At 44.0% G+C, this 13220-nt stretch overlaps 1 protein-coding gene across 1 annotated transcript in view; it reads right to left on the bottom strand.

Annotated features, from left to right (window-relative positions):
* The window catches only part of AKAP13 (A kinase (PRKA) anchor protein 13), a 67947-nt gene extending 58307 nt beyond the window's left edge, over positions 1-9640 (bottom strand). The window contains exons 1-2 of the mRNA XM_010139325.1: positions 9560-9640; positions 451-532 (exon numbers count right to left, since the gene is read on the bottom strand). Of these exons, the coding sequence (XP_010137627.1) occupies positions 451-532; positions 9560-9640 (163 nt within the window). The remainder of the gene's footprint in view (positions 1-450; positions 533-9559) is intronic.
* Positions 9641-13220: the final 3580 nt, after the last annotated feature.

Genomic DNA, 13220 nt, shown 5'->3' with positions numbered 1-13220 from the left:
AGGGTGTGGGAACGATGGCTCTGAACAGCCTTCCTGCTTCCTGAAGCCTGGAAATCACGGCAACTTTCAGAGGAGGGAAAAAAAAAAAATCAAGCCACTTATTTGGATCTAAATATGACTTCAGGAGTTTAAGTTTCTGACTTTTTTATTGTATTATCCTTTTAGCTAGAAATTACATCTGTGTACTCCACCACACCTTTCAAGTCTATTTAAAAAAATTGAAATAACTGAAGTACTTTAAATGCATAATTATTTAAGAAGGTGACACACTACACAGCTCACTGCAAGTCAAGTGCTACGACCATGTGCTAACAATGACTCATGGTAGATTCATTACACATTTTCTTTAATTTATGTATTTTCTGTGTGGAGGCAAGGATGTCAAAAATAAGAAAAAGAGGTAAGACCACAGGCCCACTCGTCTGTAGCTGCCACTGGGATGCTGCTCACCTGAGGACTCCCGTGTTCGCTTGCGCTCCAGCAGGGAAGAATCGGGACATGGCTCCAGCGAACACCAGCTTTCACGGTTTATCTGAAAAACAGACCAGAGCACATCAAAGAAAGGCCACATTCCTGTTAGGCTCTTCCAAAATATCACTCTGCATCAACCAGCAGATGTATATCTGTGGCTTAATTTTGTCCCAATGATAAAGATGGCAAAAGTAACTTAACGACTTTTAGCATCACTAAACAAACCATTAAAATACGCCAAAAAACTATTTCTCCATGGAAAGCATGACTTCAAGGTGGCTCCTGCTCAAAGCTGGAGTTCAGAGGGAGGATGAGCCAGCATTTAGGCTACTAGATGAGGATTGAAGAAACCTGGCTTCAATTCTCACTTCCTTTTGTAGCAGGACTCTGGGCAAGATACTCCTCTGCTTTACAGCTCAGTTTGCTATCTACAGGACCGCAATTCTGTACCACCCACTTTGCCGTAAAGAGACAGTAAAACGCTCTGATAACATGGAAACGAGGGCTAGGGAAGTGCCCAGGTCAGAGAGAACCAGAAGCACTTCATGTTTCTATTAACTGAAATGATCATGATGATCTTAGAAACCCCCATTTTAACACTAAGACACATCACATGTTTTATTTCAACATCAGCTCTTATCTCACCCTGTCCCTCACCCTTTCCATGACTTCCAGTCTTTCAGCAAGGATGACTGATCTGTTCTCAGCCTTCTCCCCTGTCTGCCTGTGCTTTATTCTTCCTCACTTGGGTTGTGTTGTCCAACATTTCGACTCTGAAGTCTGCTGGACTATCCACAACCCTTGGCTCATCCAGCTTGCGCCTCTCAACACTTTTTTTCTACAGCCAGTAGACGCTGGAAGCCCTTTTGCTCTCTCTGCTTCAGCAGCTCTGCTGTTTCTCCTAGCCAAGTACCTTTATTTGTCAAACACAAGCAAATATCACCTGGACAATCCTACGTCCCTTGTGACAAAATCCGGAGGTTATTTCCCCTCTTGACCTACACAGGATTTCACAAGTTATATCTTAGCTAAAAGACAACTTCTGAAATGGATGACTCTGCCTGATTTATATGCCAACTCTTTTTCTTACCCTCTTTAGTTTTCCTTTTCTCTCCTGAAAGAAATTTCCTTTTCCCTCTCTTTGTCAAATAGAGAATTTTTACTACTCACTTTTTGCCCATGACCTGTCTTCAAGTGCTCTGCACTTTTGCAGTCCCTTGCTGGATTTTCATCCTCTCAGTGCTCTCCTGCCACGTTATGAAACGCACTGCTTCTTCCTTTTTATTTATTTTTTTAAATAAAGAAAAAGTCAAGACTCTCCTACCCTTGACCTGACTTGCTGCTTTGACTAATGGCCCATATCCTTCTTCCCTTTCTCACTGAGGTCATGGAACTTGTTATTTGCAGTTGTTGGCTGGCGCTCCTCACCCGTCTGGCTGCCTCCCCCTGCCCTTGACCAGAGGGGCTCCTGCCAGCCCCTCCGCTCACCTCCTGCTCGCCACACAGCAGAATCAATGCTCTACTCCCTGAGACCTATCAACTACCTTCTACAGCACATTTTTCTTAGGTTTTGTCCTCCTCCATACTTCCACGATGACAAAATGGGGTTGGAAGGCCTTTTGACAGGTCAGCTAGTCCCTTTCTGCTGCTCCAAGTCAGGCTCAGCTATCATGTGAGAGGTCTTAATCCAACATGCCCTTAAAATTCCCCAGCAGTGAGGATGCTGTGACCTCTCCCAGTCAGAAACTCTTGCTGGGGGAGACAAGGAAGGAGTAGAGAAGATCTGAGAGAGGAAAAATGAGGAGAAGTCTCCCAGGAAAGGTGAAGGAGACCTTATGCTCTAGCAGAGTCAGGTGTCAGGGTGATCTCAGTGCATGTGCCACCTGGATGTCCGTCCTGCACCTCCATGCAATTTTACAGGCTATGAGTTACCTGCTGGCTCTGCTCATATATATGCATTATATACATGTTCATCTCAGATGCCATTACAGACCTCTGTATATACACCTCTAAGATCTCATCCTTCCCTGCACCTCTGCTCAAGACACACCCCCCCACACTTGTATTCCCATCTTCTGTTTAAGTCCACGACATCTATATTAAATGAGCGTTGCAGAGGGAGAGACATCGAGAAAAGCTTTTGTAAACAAATACTGAAAACAATTTTTTTGTTGTTTTTCAAAGTGACATAAAGTTGTTGAATTTTAACTGCTGCATGGACAGTAGGTCACCACTTGGATTCTTTCAATGGAAGAAAGATACCCTCCAATCTCAGCAAGGCTGAGAGGTAATTATCCTTAGCAATTGATTTTCACTGCAGAATTTATATATACTTTTTTAGTTCTAAAAGAGCTGTAAAGTCAATAAATATCATGTTACTATTCTTTTCTCTCCAGACAAAGTGGAACCTATTTTGCAGCACGCTATCTTACATTTTATTAAAGGCATCAAGGCAAATCTAGAGGCTGAGCCTGAACACACACAGACGGACAAATGCAAATGTGCTCAAGTCCAAGCAAATGAAGGATTGACCCATTTCAGATATAAAATCAAACTCTGCTTTCTTCTGACTGGCTTGCACCTAACTCCCTCCTCACCGTACTGAGCTTGAACCTCCTTACTCTTAAACCAGTGTAGCCCCCTCAGATTTAAGTGAACTGCTCCTGATTTATACTGATACCCACCATTGGAAATTGAACATTAAACATCCTGGTCAATAATTAGCAGTAAGAAAGCAAAATATGGGGAGGCTCAAGCCTACCAGTTGAGTGGTAATAGAATAAACTATATTAGGCTGAATTAACAGTATATTTTTTCCTTTAATAGAACCAATTGAGTCATTCACTGAAAATGCATTATAGACATTGGCATTTTTTCAAAAAAGATTTGAGTATTTTTCCCATTACCCAGCCAGCTCTTTCCTCTGCCCTGTGCCTTTGCCAAGTATTGAAAACGTCTGGTTTTTTTCCTATTAAAGAAAGTAATGAGAAAGTAACACTGTGGTTTAAGGTGCTGGTTTAGATATACCTGTTTATGTACAAAACAAAACATTAGGAATTAAGTATTTATTTCAGTAGTCCTAATTCAGGAATAATAATAATCATCATCATACAAATACAAACAAAGGAAACCACTACTATATACAAGTATTCCCTATGCCAGAACGAGCCCAGACAGGATTTGAGGGAGGTTTACTTCGTGCTCTCAGGAAGCTGGGTGGTCCACAGACACTCAAAACACAAACTCCACTATCCACAGCCCAAGACTGAATACTGGGATTCCTCCTCAACAACTGAATTCTGCTCCTATTTCCTCAGGGCTGGTGCCTGCACGTACAGACAGCATGGGCTCCACAGAAAAGACGATTATAAAAAAGCACCTGAACATCAGGAGTGGGGGAATGCACCAGCATGAAGAAACTCGAAATGAGGTTGTCTTGGGATTTTGTGGACGTGTGCGTGTTGTATGTGACAAAATTCTTTCTCTTCCTTTCCTTAGTCTTTTGCTAAGAGAAGCCAAACACCAGGACCGCAGGCTGGTGGCCACAGAAGGTGATAAAAGCCCCAAACACTTTCTGCCTTGCCCACATGGATTATAGCCCATCAATTCTGGGCATCCCAGGTCTTCGTGGTGGGAGCAGAGGATGCAGCGGCGTTCAGATGGCAGAAGGGAATATGAAACAGCCTCTGGGAACAGAGTTTCAATACACAGCTTTTGAAAAAATGCCAGGAGAGAACCACTATTTTTCCATGCAGAAGCCTGAATGTGTTTATCTGCAGCTCAGACACAGACTGAATCATGGAAGCATATCCCCAGGCACCAAAAACTGAATCCCAAAGGATTTTCTGTTTGCCTGTGAAACACTAGCAGACTAAATGTCCAAGGAGGGCTTTAGGACACCAGCTGGAGTTGCAAGTAGCAGATGGGCTGATTGCTCTTTCTGGGCACTCCTGTGTGCATTTCCTGACTCTCAGAGACATCTTCCTGCAGACACTGAGTTTGAAACTTGATGTGACTTAATGCAGAAACCTCTCTGGATAAAAGAAGGACAGTGCTGGACAGCCTGCGAGACAAACCGGGCTGGGATGTACTGCACCATGCGGGAATGATGAGTGACCCCAGTTTCTTTTCGCAGGCTCGCTTTTCCTCTCCCCCTGCTTGACAGTCTTGGCCAAGGAGTTCTCTAACCTCATACAGTGCCTACAGTCCTGTGCAGTGCCTGCCCACAAAAACCAGAACCGCCACCTCCTTCTAATAAGACATTTCAAAAATGTCCACTTCTGGCAGAGCGGTGTGGCAGAGCTCTTGCTAGAAACACTTCCCTCAAGGTCCAGTCACTACCCGGCTCCTGCGCACCTCTCCTACTCTTCCACCGTGGAAAAGTCCTTTTTCTCTCTCCCTGCTTTTACTTTAACTCTTCTTACCTTCTGTTTCACAATAAAGAAAACAAAGTGACCTCTCAGGAAATCTTCTGCTATTTTAGAAGTTTGCACTTGTCAGCCCCACTGGTAGCAATATAAATCAACATCTCTAGAGCAGAAGGAACCAGATGATTTCAGCTTGTATTTCCTAACAAATCTCTAGAGATCCATCTTCCCTCCATATTGTTTTAACTTTGTGCTTAATTTACAAGTTTCCATTTCTCTCCTTCCCTTCCAGACTAAGTTCTACCTTGCAGCTAAAACCAGACAGGACACACACAGAGGAAAATATTTAGCACAGTAACATTAGATTGCTTGGTGGATCATTAAGTACTTGTACACCATCCTGAGCAATAAGTGACACTAGGAAAGATTTGAAACATCCATTGAAGAACAAATTAGCAGAAAAAAAGCAATACTTTAAATTCATTTATAACTAATTTGTTTAATAACTAGGAATTATATGGCTTTATTATTAGTACCGCAAATCTTAATTATTTTCAAGAAACTATCAGTTCCTGAAAATTTCCTGTAGGACAGTTTTCATTGAAGAGATTTGTACACATAACTGGAATTCAGTTTTTATTCCGAGCAGCCTTTACATTCCGTTTATGATGCTACATAGGGCCTTTTACCTTTACAGAACTGGTGACGTCATACCAGGACAACTTACTTGCAGCAGGGTCCGAAGTGACCTCGCTCACAGCAACACGTGAGCAGTGCTGTAGGGAACTACTCTAAAGGATTACACCAGAAGAGGCTCCTGCGACCACAGGCCATTTAAAATGATTGAACGCATTAGCACTTGTGGTGTAACAGCAACGCCAAATGCCCAGAACATACTTGTTTCCTTGGCAATGCCCCAACTGGGGGAAGGAACATGTGTCCCAAGAACATTTTCCAACCCTTGACACTGGGATGTCCTCCGCCAGCAGAATTAAGAGTCCTGCTAACAACAAACTTCAATTAAGCTTTAAAAACAACTGCAATGGCTTTGCATAAAAATCAACTCTAGACTACAATAGGAGCAAAATTCTCACAAACGTGTACGAGCCTAAGGTGAAAACACGTTAGTTTCATTTACGTTATCCTTCAAGTTCTAGTTCTACACGAGACCAGACAGAGACATTCAGAAGTTCTCCACACCATCATGACATCTCTCTCGGTGTCCCTTCAATAACCAAACCAATGCAGACAGATGCAGGATTAAAGTTCAGAGTCATTTTAGGGCTGCGAAGTGAGGACAGTACTTCCCTTGGACAAAGAACCCTGAAGAAGGAATGAACATACTGAAGCGTCAAACCACCAAGGCCATAAAAAGAAAAAAGCCTTGTATGAAAACACAGAACAGAAGAAATCTTAGTTTTAGTTAATTTGGGGACCTTCTCCACATACTTTTAGCTCCGGATGCTGCAAATTGCGCCTTGATTTAGGTGGGCAGAGTCCATTCCAGAGGATCCTTAATTTCAAAATGCCTTAATTATTTTAGAACTTTGGGCTGGTTTTAACTTCATGAATAATGTTCTGATCTTTACGGGAAGCTGAATGGGTTCTGTTCATCTGAAGAGCAGCTAAATCCACCTTGTTTCCCCAGTTATGAGAAAACTTACACTTTCTGCCTACACTTAACAGCTTGAGCACTCACGTACAAAGAGATACAGGCAATGAGCAATTACAAAATGTTTCCAGCTGCAATTGCTCAGTCTTCCATTCTCAAAGCAAGCCCATTTCTCATTTCCTAACTCTGCAAAGTGCAGCCAGTTCACCCACACTTGAACGCTTGTCTAACTTCACATGTATCTGCAAGGTGGCAGCCAGCGCGGTGTCTGTATTCTGTCCCTAGATAGTTATATTTGTGGTAGCTGGCCCTACATAAAAATGAGATGGGGCTGCCAACTCACGCATGGGCACACTGAGATTTCCCATTTTGGGTCTTGGAATAACACAGTGCAGACTGCTGTACCCTGCACGTAGCTGCTCACAGCTCAGCGAATTGTTCAGACAAGCAGACAGCCCACGTGTCCCTCATGTTCTCCCTCATCCGCTACAAGGCAATCCCAGCAGGAAAGACAATGGCAAATTTTCATACCACTTCTGCATCATCCAGGCTTCCCCGTACAGTGGCAAGTACTGTGCTCAGTATCCAAGTTCATCATGCTCATGTTGCTGCCGCAGTAAAAAGAGCTGTGGTAAAGATGAAGTCTCACCTCCAACACTGTGGCTGGGACACTGATTTTTTGCCTCTTGCTTTTTCATGTACAGGGAGGAGGAACAGTGTTAAAGCTAAAAATAATTTTGTGCATCAACTCCCAAAATTGCTGAGGTTTTTGTTTTCGTAACTTCACAAGCCACTGTTTTAGGCACAACCTAAACATGGAAAATGTGAGCCCCACCACACTGACCCTTCAGAAGACATGTGCATTGCAAAATAGTCGGTAGGAACCAAAGTTCTTTTGTGACTGTATCTAAGAATGGTTGCAATCAATGCAAATATAATCCCATCTATAAACATTTAGCAACAAAATGACACAAGATCATCTTTCTTCACAACTTCTTCCAGTTGTCCTTCTCCACCAGCTGTTTTTTTTTCTTATGTCATGACAACTTTACCATCTTAAAATGAAGTAAATAACATAATCACCTACCAACAATGAAAACACAGCTTGTCCCAATCCATCTATAGGTCAACCTGAAAGCTGTTTGGTGCTTTCTAGGTATCTTGTTAAAATTTCATTCAGACCAAACACTCTTAACAGATCCTATTTGGGTTTGCTTGTTGTAAGGGTATTTACTTGCTTTTCAACACTTGATACTTAAGAGACCCCGTCCTCTTAACTCAGCGAGATACAATGAGCTAGATAAGGTACGGTTTTAGTTAAGTATTTTAATTAAAAGCAAACCCCTCAAAAAAACCTGCCCTCCAGCTCCCTCATCAAGGGTCTGATCCAACTCCTATTAACGTCAAGAGATGATCCGCCACTGACGCACTTGAGAGCTGGCTTGGATCCCTAGATCATCAAAATTCAATTTCATCTACCGGTTATGTTATAGAAACCAGCTAAAACATGAAGAACGATTAACAATCAAGCTGTAAGTTGATTGTAACTATAACTGTCACTCGCACCCTCCTTTTTTGAACATCTGCAGCCCGTACAGCCTGTCTTTGGAGCAGCAATGCGTGCACACAGGCACACATGTATGGACACTGAGTCACTTGCAGGAACAGACAGTATAACCCACAGTTTTGAAACTCAATTAGGAAAATACTAGCGGGAACTAACAAGAGCCACATTTTGTCATAAAATCTAAGCTTTGCTGAACAAAAACTAATTTAAGGAACTGATGATATCAGAAATACTGAAGTCAGATAGTTATAGTGAATTACATTTCAACCCAGGCATTCAGATACTCTTTATAAAGAAAAAAACCTGTCATTTTTACATTAGCAACCGAGATTGCCAGGAGTACCAGGTCTTCTCCCAAGAAGTATTAAACAGACATTTCACATGAATAGTGTGTGCACAATATGTCTACATTTTAAAATGACTCATAGGGTGTCTAGAGCTTGAATGCCATGGGAGTCAATTTTCAATCAGCATCATTAATATGAGAGTTCAAAAATATTCCACAGAACTGAGTTGGTAGGGAAAACAAATTATAGTTATCTGTGTCATCAGAACCCAAAGGATACATTGAATTAAAGGAAAATACTTCCATTCCTAAACAAGATAACAAGTGTTAGGACTATTTTAGTGCAGACAACGTAGAACAAGAGTAATTTGAAAATTATTTTTTATACATTCTTGCTTTGACTCAGACACAAAGGCATGAAGTAAAAATCATAAAAAATGACGTCATACGGATCACGCAGAAACCCGCTGCCTCAGCTAAGAAAAGAGAGAAAAAGGGAGAGGGAAAGGAAACACTCTTCCAGGAGTTCAGCTCTCTAAGCTGGGCTGTGTTTTGCAGTCCCTCTGGCTGCTTTCCTATTTCCATCCACTTTGCCAGGAAACTGCTGAAGCTCCAAAAAGCCGTTTCAGAGACAGGACATTCCCAGACTGCCATTGTGCCATTTGGTGGAGCACTTGCTAATTTTAGATTACAGGAGGAACACACTGGGACAATTAGCCAAGAGCCACTCCTGGCTCTTGCTCCGACCCACCTTCAGACAAAACTCACATCCAAAAAGTAAGCCCGACAGCAACACCCTTCACAAACAAAAAATAGAGGCAACGGAGGATCCCCCAGGCCTTTTCCAGAGAACACACCTTCCAGGCGACACGTGCACTTCAATCCCCCAAGTGCCCACCGGAAATGAAAACCTTTTCCTGAATGGCACCTTATGCAAAAAACCCACCTGCAAGTGGTGAAAGTTTCAAAACAGGAAGGGAGCGTTTAACAGCAGAGGACAGGGAAGGTGGCCAGAGAAAGCTCTCTGAAAGGGTATCAGCTTGCATGCCACAAGAGATTATCTGATTGGCAGGATAACAGTATTTGGCATGAAACGGTTTGATAGCACTCACAGCCATCTCTCCATGCTGAAGGGCAAGAGCTCTTCCACCTGTTCCCTCTCTCGGCACCACCCAGCTTGGGGGCCGGGTACAGCAGCGAACAGACCAACCCGTTAGGGAAAGGAACCCGTAAATAAGTGCACGCAAACACCATACCTTTAACAACACAACATCTACAGTCCTGTCCACCTTGGAAATGTCGCACAGGCTGTACCGCCTCTTGTGGCGTTCGTACATTTTGTCCAGAAAGCCAGGAGCGGAGGAGCAGAGCCCACCATGAACTCCGGGCTGACCGTGGCCAGGAGCACTCCAGACCTCTCACATACGTGCCCAGAGGAGTCCCTGTGTCTCAGCACACCAGCCTGTCCGAGCCTCTCAACAGGAAGAAGAAAATCCCAGAGCTGCAACCAGCTGATAAAGACTTCTTGGAACAGATTCGCTTATACAGGCGACGCAGGAACTTATAGCAAACAAAAAATAGTTGAAGAGAGCTTTGTACATATAGGATTTTTTTTTTTGCAACTGCTAGGAATGGTATCAGCCTTCCTATTATAGTAATAATAATTAAAGAAAAAAGTTTTCCAGACAACTTTGATATCCAAAAAGCACCAGAATGAAAATCCTGTCCAAATAGAGAACGAAAGCCAGACGTGTGCAGCAGGAACCCTGACGCTCCGAGAGGGAAGGCAGAAGGTAGGCTCAGCCACGACGGGGCTAATTCAGGAGAAAGCTGTATAAACTTTAACATAAAAACAGGAAAATAATAACAAAATATTTCCTCCAACATTACAATGCAAAGGGAAAAAAAAAGAAAAAGAAAAAAAAAAAAGCCGATCACCGTATCCAATGTAAATACTGTCAGCAATGTGTGTTTTCTTTCTCATCCTCATGCACTGAAAGAAACAATAAAAAAAAGGTACTCTCCTCCTTTCGAGTTGATCTACTGTTCACCAGACAGGAGGGCTTGGTTTTGAGTTAAGTTTAAATTTGTAATGACAGCACAGGCAAAAGAAAAGAAAATAATCAAATAAAGCCACTCCCTCCTGATTTGGACTGGGACGTCACTACTTGCCTTTTCAGTCCTGCACCAGTGTTCTCCCAGCTTTCAAAATTTCTTTGCATGAGCATGATTCATCCCTTCAGAGAGAGGGAGGAAAAAAAAAGGAGGGGCAGTAAGGAAAAGCAGTAGCTTTTCTTCGCCAGCCTCTTCCACCTCCGGCTGCAGGCACTCAGTGTGCGTGCTTGGTCCAAAAAGAGACTGAGAAGCAAAGGAACGTGTTTTTGGAGAGATTAAAAAAAACTCTTCCCCCTCCCCCAGGCCAGGTGAGTGAAAGACAATCTTAGGCTTAATGTTTCCCCAAAACAGGAATGGAAAGTTATGATTTGATCAGTGCACAAAAAAAAAAAAGGAAATCAGTCTTTTTTTTTTTGTTTGTTTGCAACACAGCAAAAGATTTCAGCAACTTGCTCTCCAGAAAATACAATTTTCCCTCTTTTATGCTAGCCTGAAAGGCAGAGCTTTTTTCTTTAAAAAAAAGAAAGCCTCTAAAGATTTTTCGTCTTTCTAAGGCTGGGTCAGTCGGAGTTTCTCTCCTCTCAATAGCTCATTCACATCAGCTGGGCCCTGCATGCACACTGCCACATGGTTTCCTGTTTTCAAACTGCCCCCTTGCAGCCCCCTCCGCTTTCCACCCCACCCTGACCTCTCAAGGGATGAAATCTTTCCATACTTCCCTGGCTTTAGACATTCTCTCATTCACCGATTCAAAAGGGAATGGGGGCGGTTAGAAAAAAAAAAAAAAGAAGAAAAAAAAGAAGAGAGAAGAAAAGGGGAAGCAGGAGGGTTCTGTGGTCGGGAGTTTGTAGTGAGCAGAACTTGCTGCTTTCCTGGGTAGAAAAACTGGCAACGCAGAATTGCTAATCCCGTAGTGCAAAGCAGGAAACACCGACATTGGAGATGGTGCTTATCAACCCAGTGTTTAACCACGGGTCTCCAAAAGCCACCCTCCGCAGCTCTGGGTGGACCAGCCTACCTCCCGCTGCTGGGGCTCGCTCCACTCCTGGAGCTTAGCGAAGGGTTTGTGTCTTACCATCCAGCACCAGAGGCTGCACGAGGTGCTTTGTAACCACCAGCTCAAGTTCTGGCAAAGGCGACTCAAACCCTGCAGCCTGCCAAAATGGATAAAAAGTGAGTTTTTGGCATTTGAACGCAAGAGGAGTCTTCCAAAGGAGCTCTAAACCCGTCTGCTGCGAGGGGGCACTCCAGGGCCTCGCTCTCCAGTGCTACCCAGTCTCCTGGCCATCCAAAACCACTGCACCAGCAGCCAGCCTGTGAGCAACCCAGGAAGTGACTCCCCTCTGCGCCTATTTGGTAAAACAGCAAAGAACGGGATTTCACAGAAACATGAAGTACTATTTTGGGCTCTCCTGGATACGACACCTCCGATCCACGCAGTCCAATGACACAAAAGCATAATTACCCTCTAGATTTAGCAGACTCGGTAAGCACGCTGAGAAGGGTGTCTTTTCCGAAGACAACTGCACGGCTCGGCGGCTCAGTGGCCAGCCACCACTTGAAGGTCCACCTTTGGGCATCACGTCGTGAATGTGTCCTCATGTGCTGGAATGGGCTGGGGACTCACAGCGGATGAGCTCCTCCCATTACGTGACATAGGTATGCTCTTACCTACTCAATGTGAGGTATCTCCCCCCACTTTCATCAGGCTCCAGTCTCTCCCTCATAGCCCAGAGCTTCATCTCCACCACACCAGCAGCTGAAGTGAGGAGGATCTCCGCTACGAGGCTCTCTTACAGCTACAGTCCCTGGCTCAAGATCTCAGGCAATGACTGTTCTCCTTAACAACGAGCGGAGCTTCTGCTTTCAGTATTAGGACACACAAAAAATGTGGTTGTACTTTGGGGACTTTCTGGAGCCACCAGTTTTCTCCACAAGTAATGAATCCCAGCATCATGTGCCTGTTGAGAGGAGGAATCTTCTGCTTTCAGTATTAGGACACACAAAAAATGTGGTTGTACTTTGGGGACTTTCTGGAGCCACCAGTTTTCTCCACAAGTAATGAATCCCAGCATCATGTGCCTGTTGAGAGGAGGAATCAGAAATGGCTGTGACAGCATTCCAGCCCTTCAAACACTACCATAAAAGGCCGGGATTTCCTCAAATCTAAATTTACAAGACAGGAACCTATAAACAAAGTGTGTGAATTTCGCTCAGGTGAAGGAATTTGCCACAGTTGCTGTGCCTTCACGATGCTCTAATGTTTCATTATGGAACATCCCTATATTTTTTTTAACTGATACAGCAGTTAATTTTGTTTTTAAATCAGTTTAATTATGGCTGCTGGTATCATCACGGCTTGGCTTCACAAACGAAGATTTGGGAAGGGCTTTTCCCACGCTCCCTGCAAGTGATGAGTGCACCCTTCGGGCTTGTGCGGTGGATTTTTTAGGTGAGGTGCAGCGTGCGCGGAACTGGCTCCACCCTTTACACCTGAGGTTCATCTGCCAGGACCTAGCGAGCTTGGATGATGACAGCGAAGTCCTCAGGTCGTAGGTTTGGTTAGAGTATCCTTCTCTTAGATGGAGCCTTACAAGGCTAAACGAGCTCCATCTGCCCGGGTTTGGAGTCAGAGTTGTCCTTCTCCTAGGATGGCTGCCTGAAGGCTAGTGAGCCCATCCTGCCCGTGGACACACTTTGTCTGACCCTTCAGCTGAGACCTGTCTGGCTTGGGAGACCCCACTGGAGGCACATGCCACCACCAGCACAGCTCTCAACCTCACAAGGGCACACACGTTCCTT

The sequence above is a fragment of the Buceros rhinoceros genome, unplaced genomic scaffold (genome assembly GCF_000710305.1).
Source record: "Buceros rhinoceros silvestris isolate BGI_N320 unplaced genomic scaffold, ASM71030v1 scaffold8637, whole genome shotgun sequence".
NCBI classification, from domain to species: Eukaryota; Metazoa; Chordata; class Aves; order Bucerotiformes; family Bucerotidae; genus Buceros; species Buceros rhinoceros.
The sequence above is the reverse complement of the archived record's forward strand: the minus strand, read 5'-3'. Positions and strand labels throughout refer to the sequence as shown.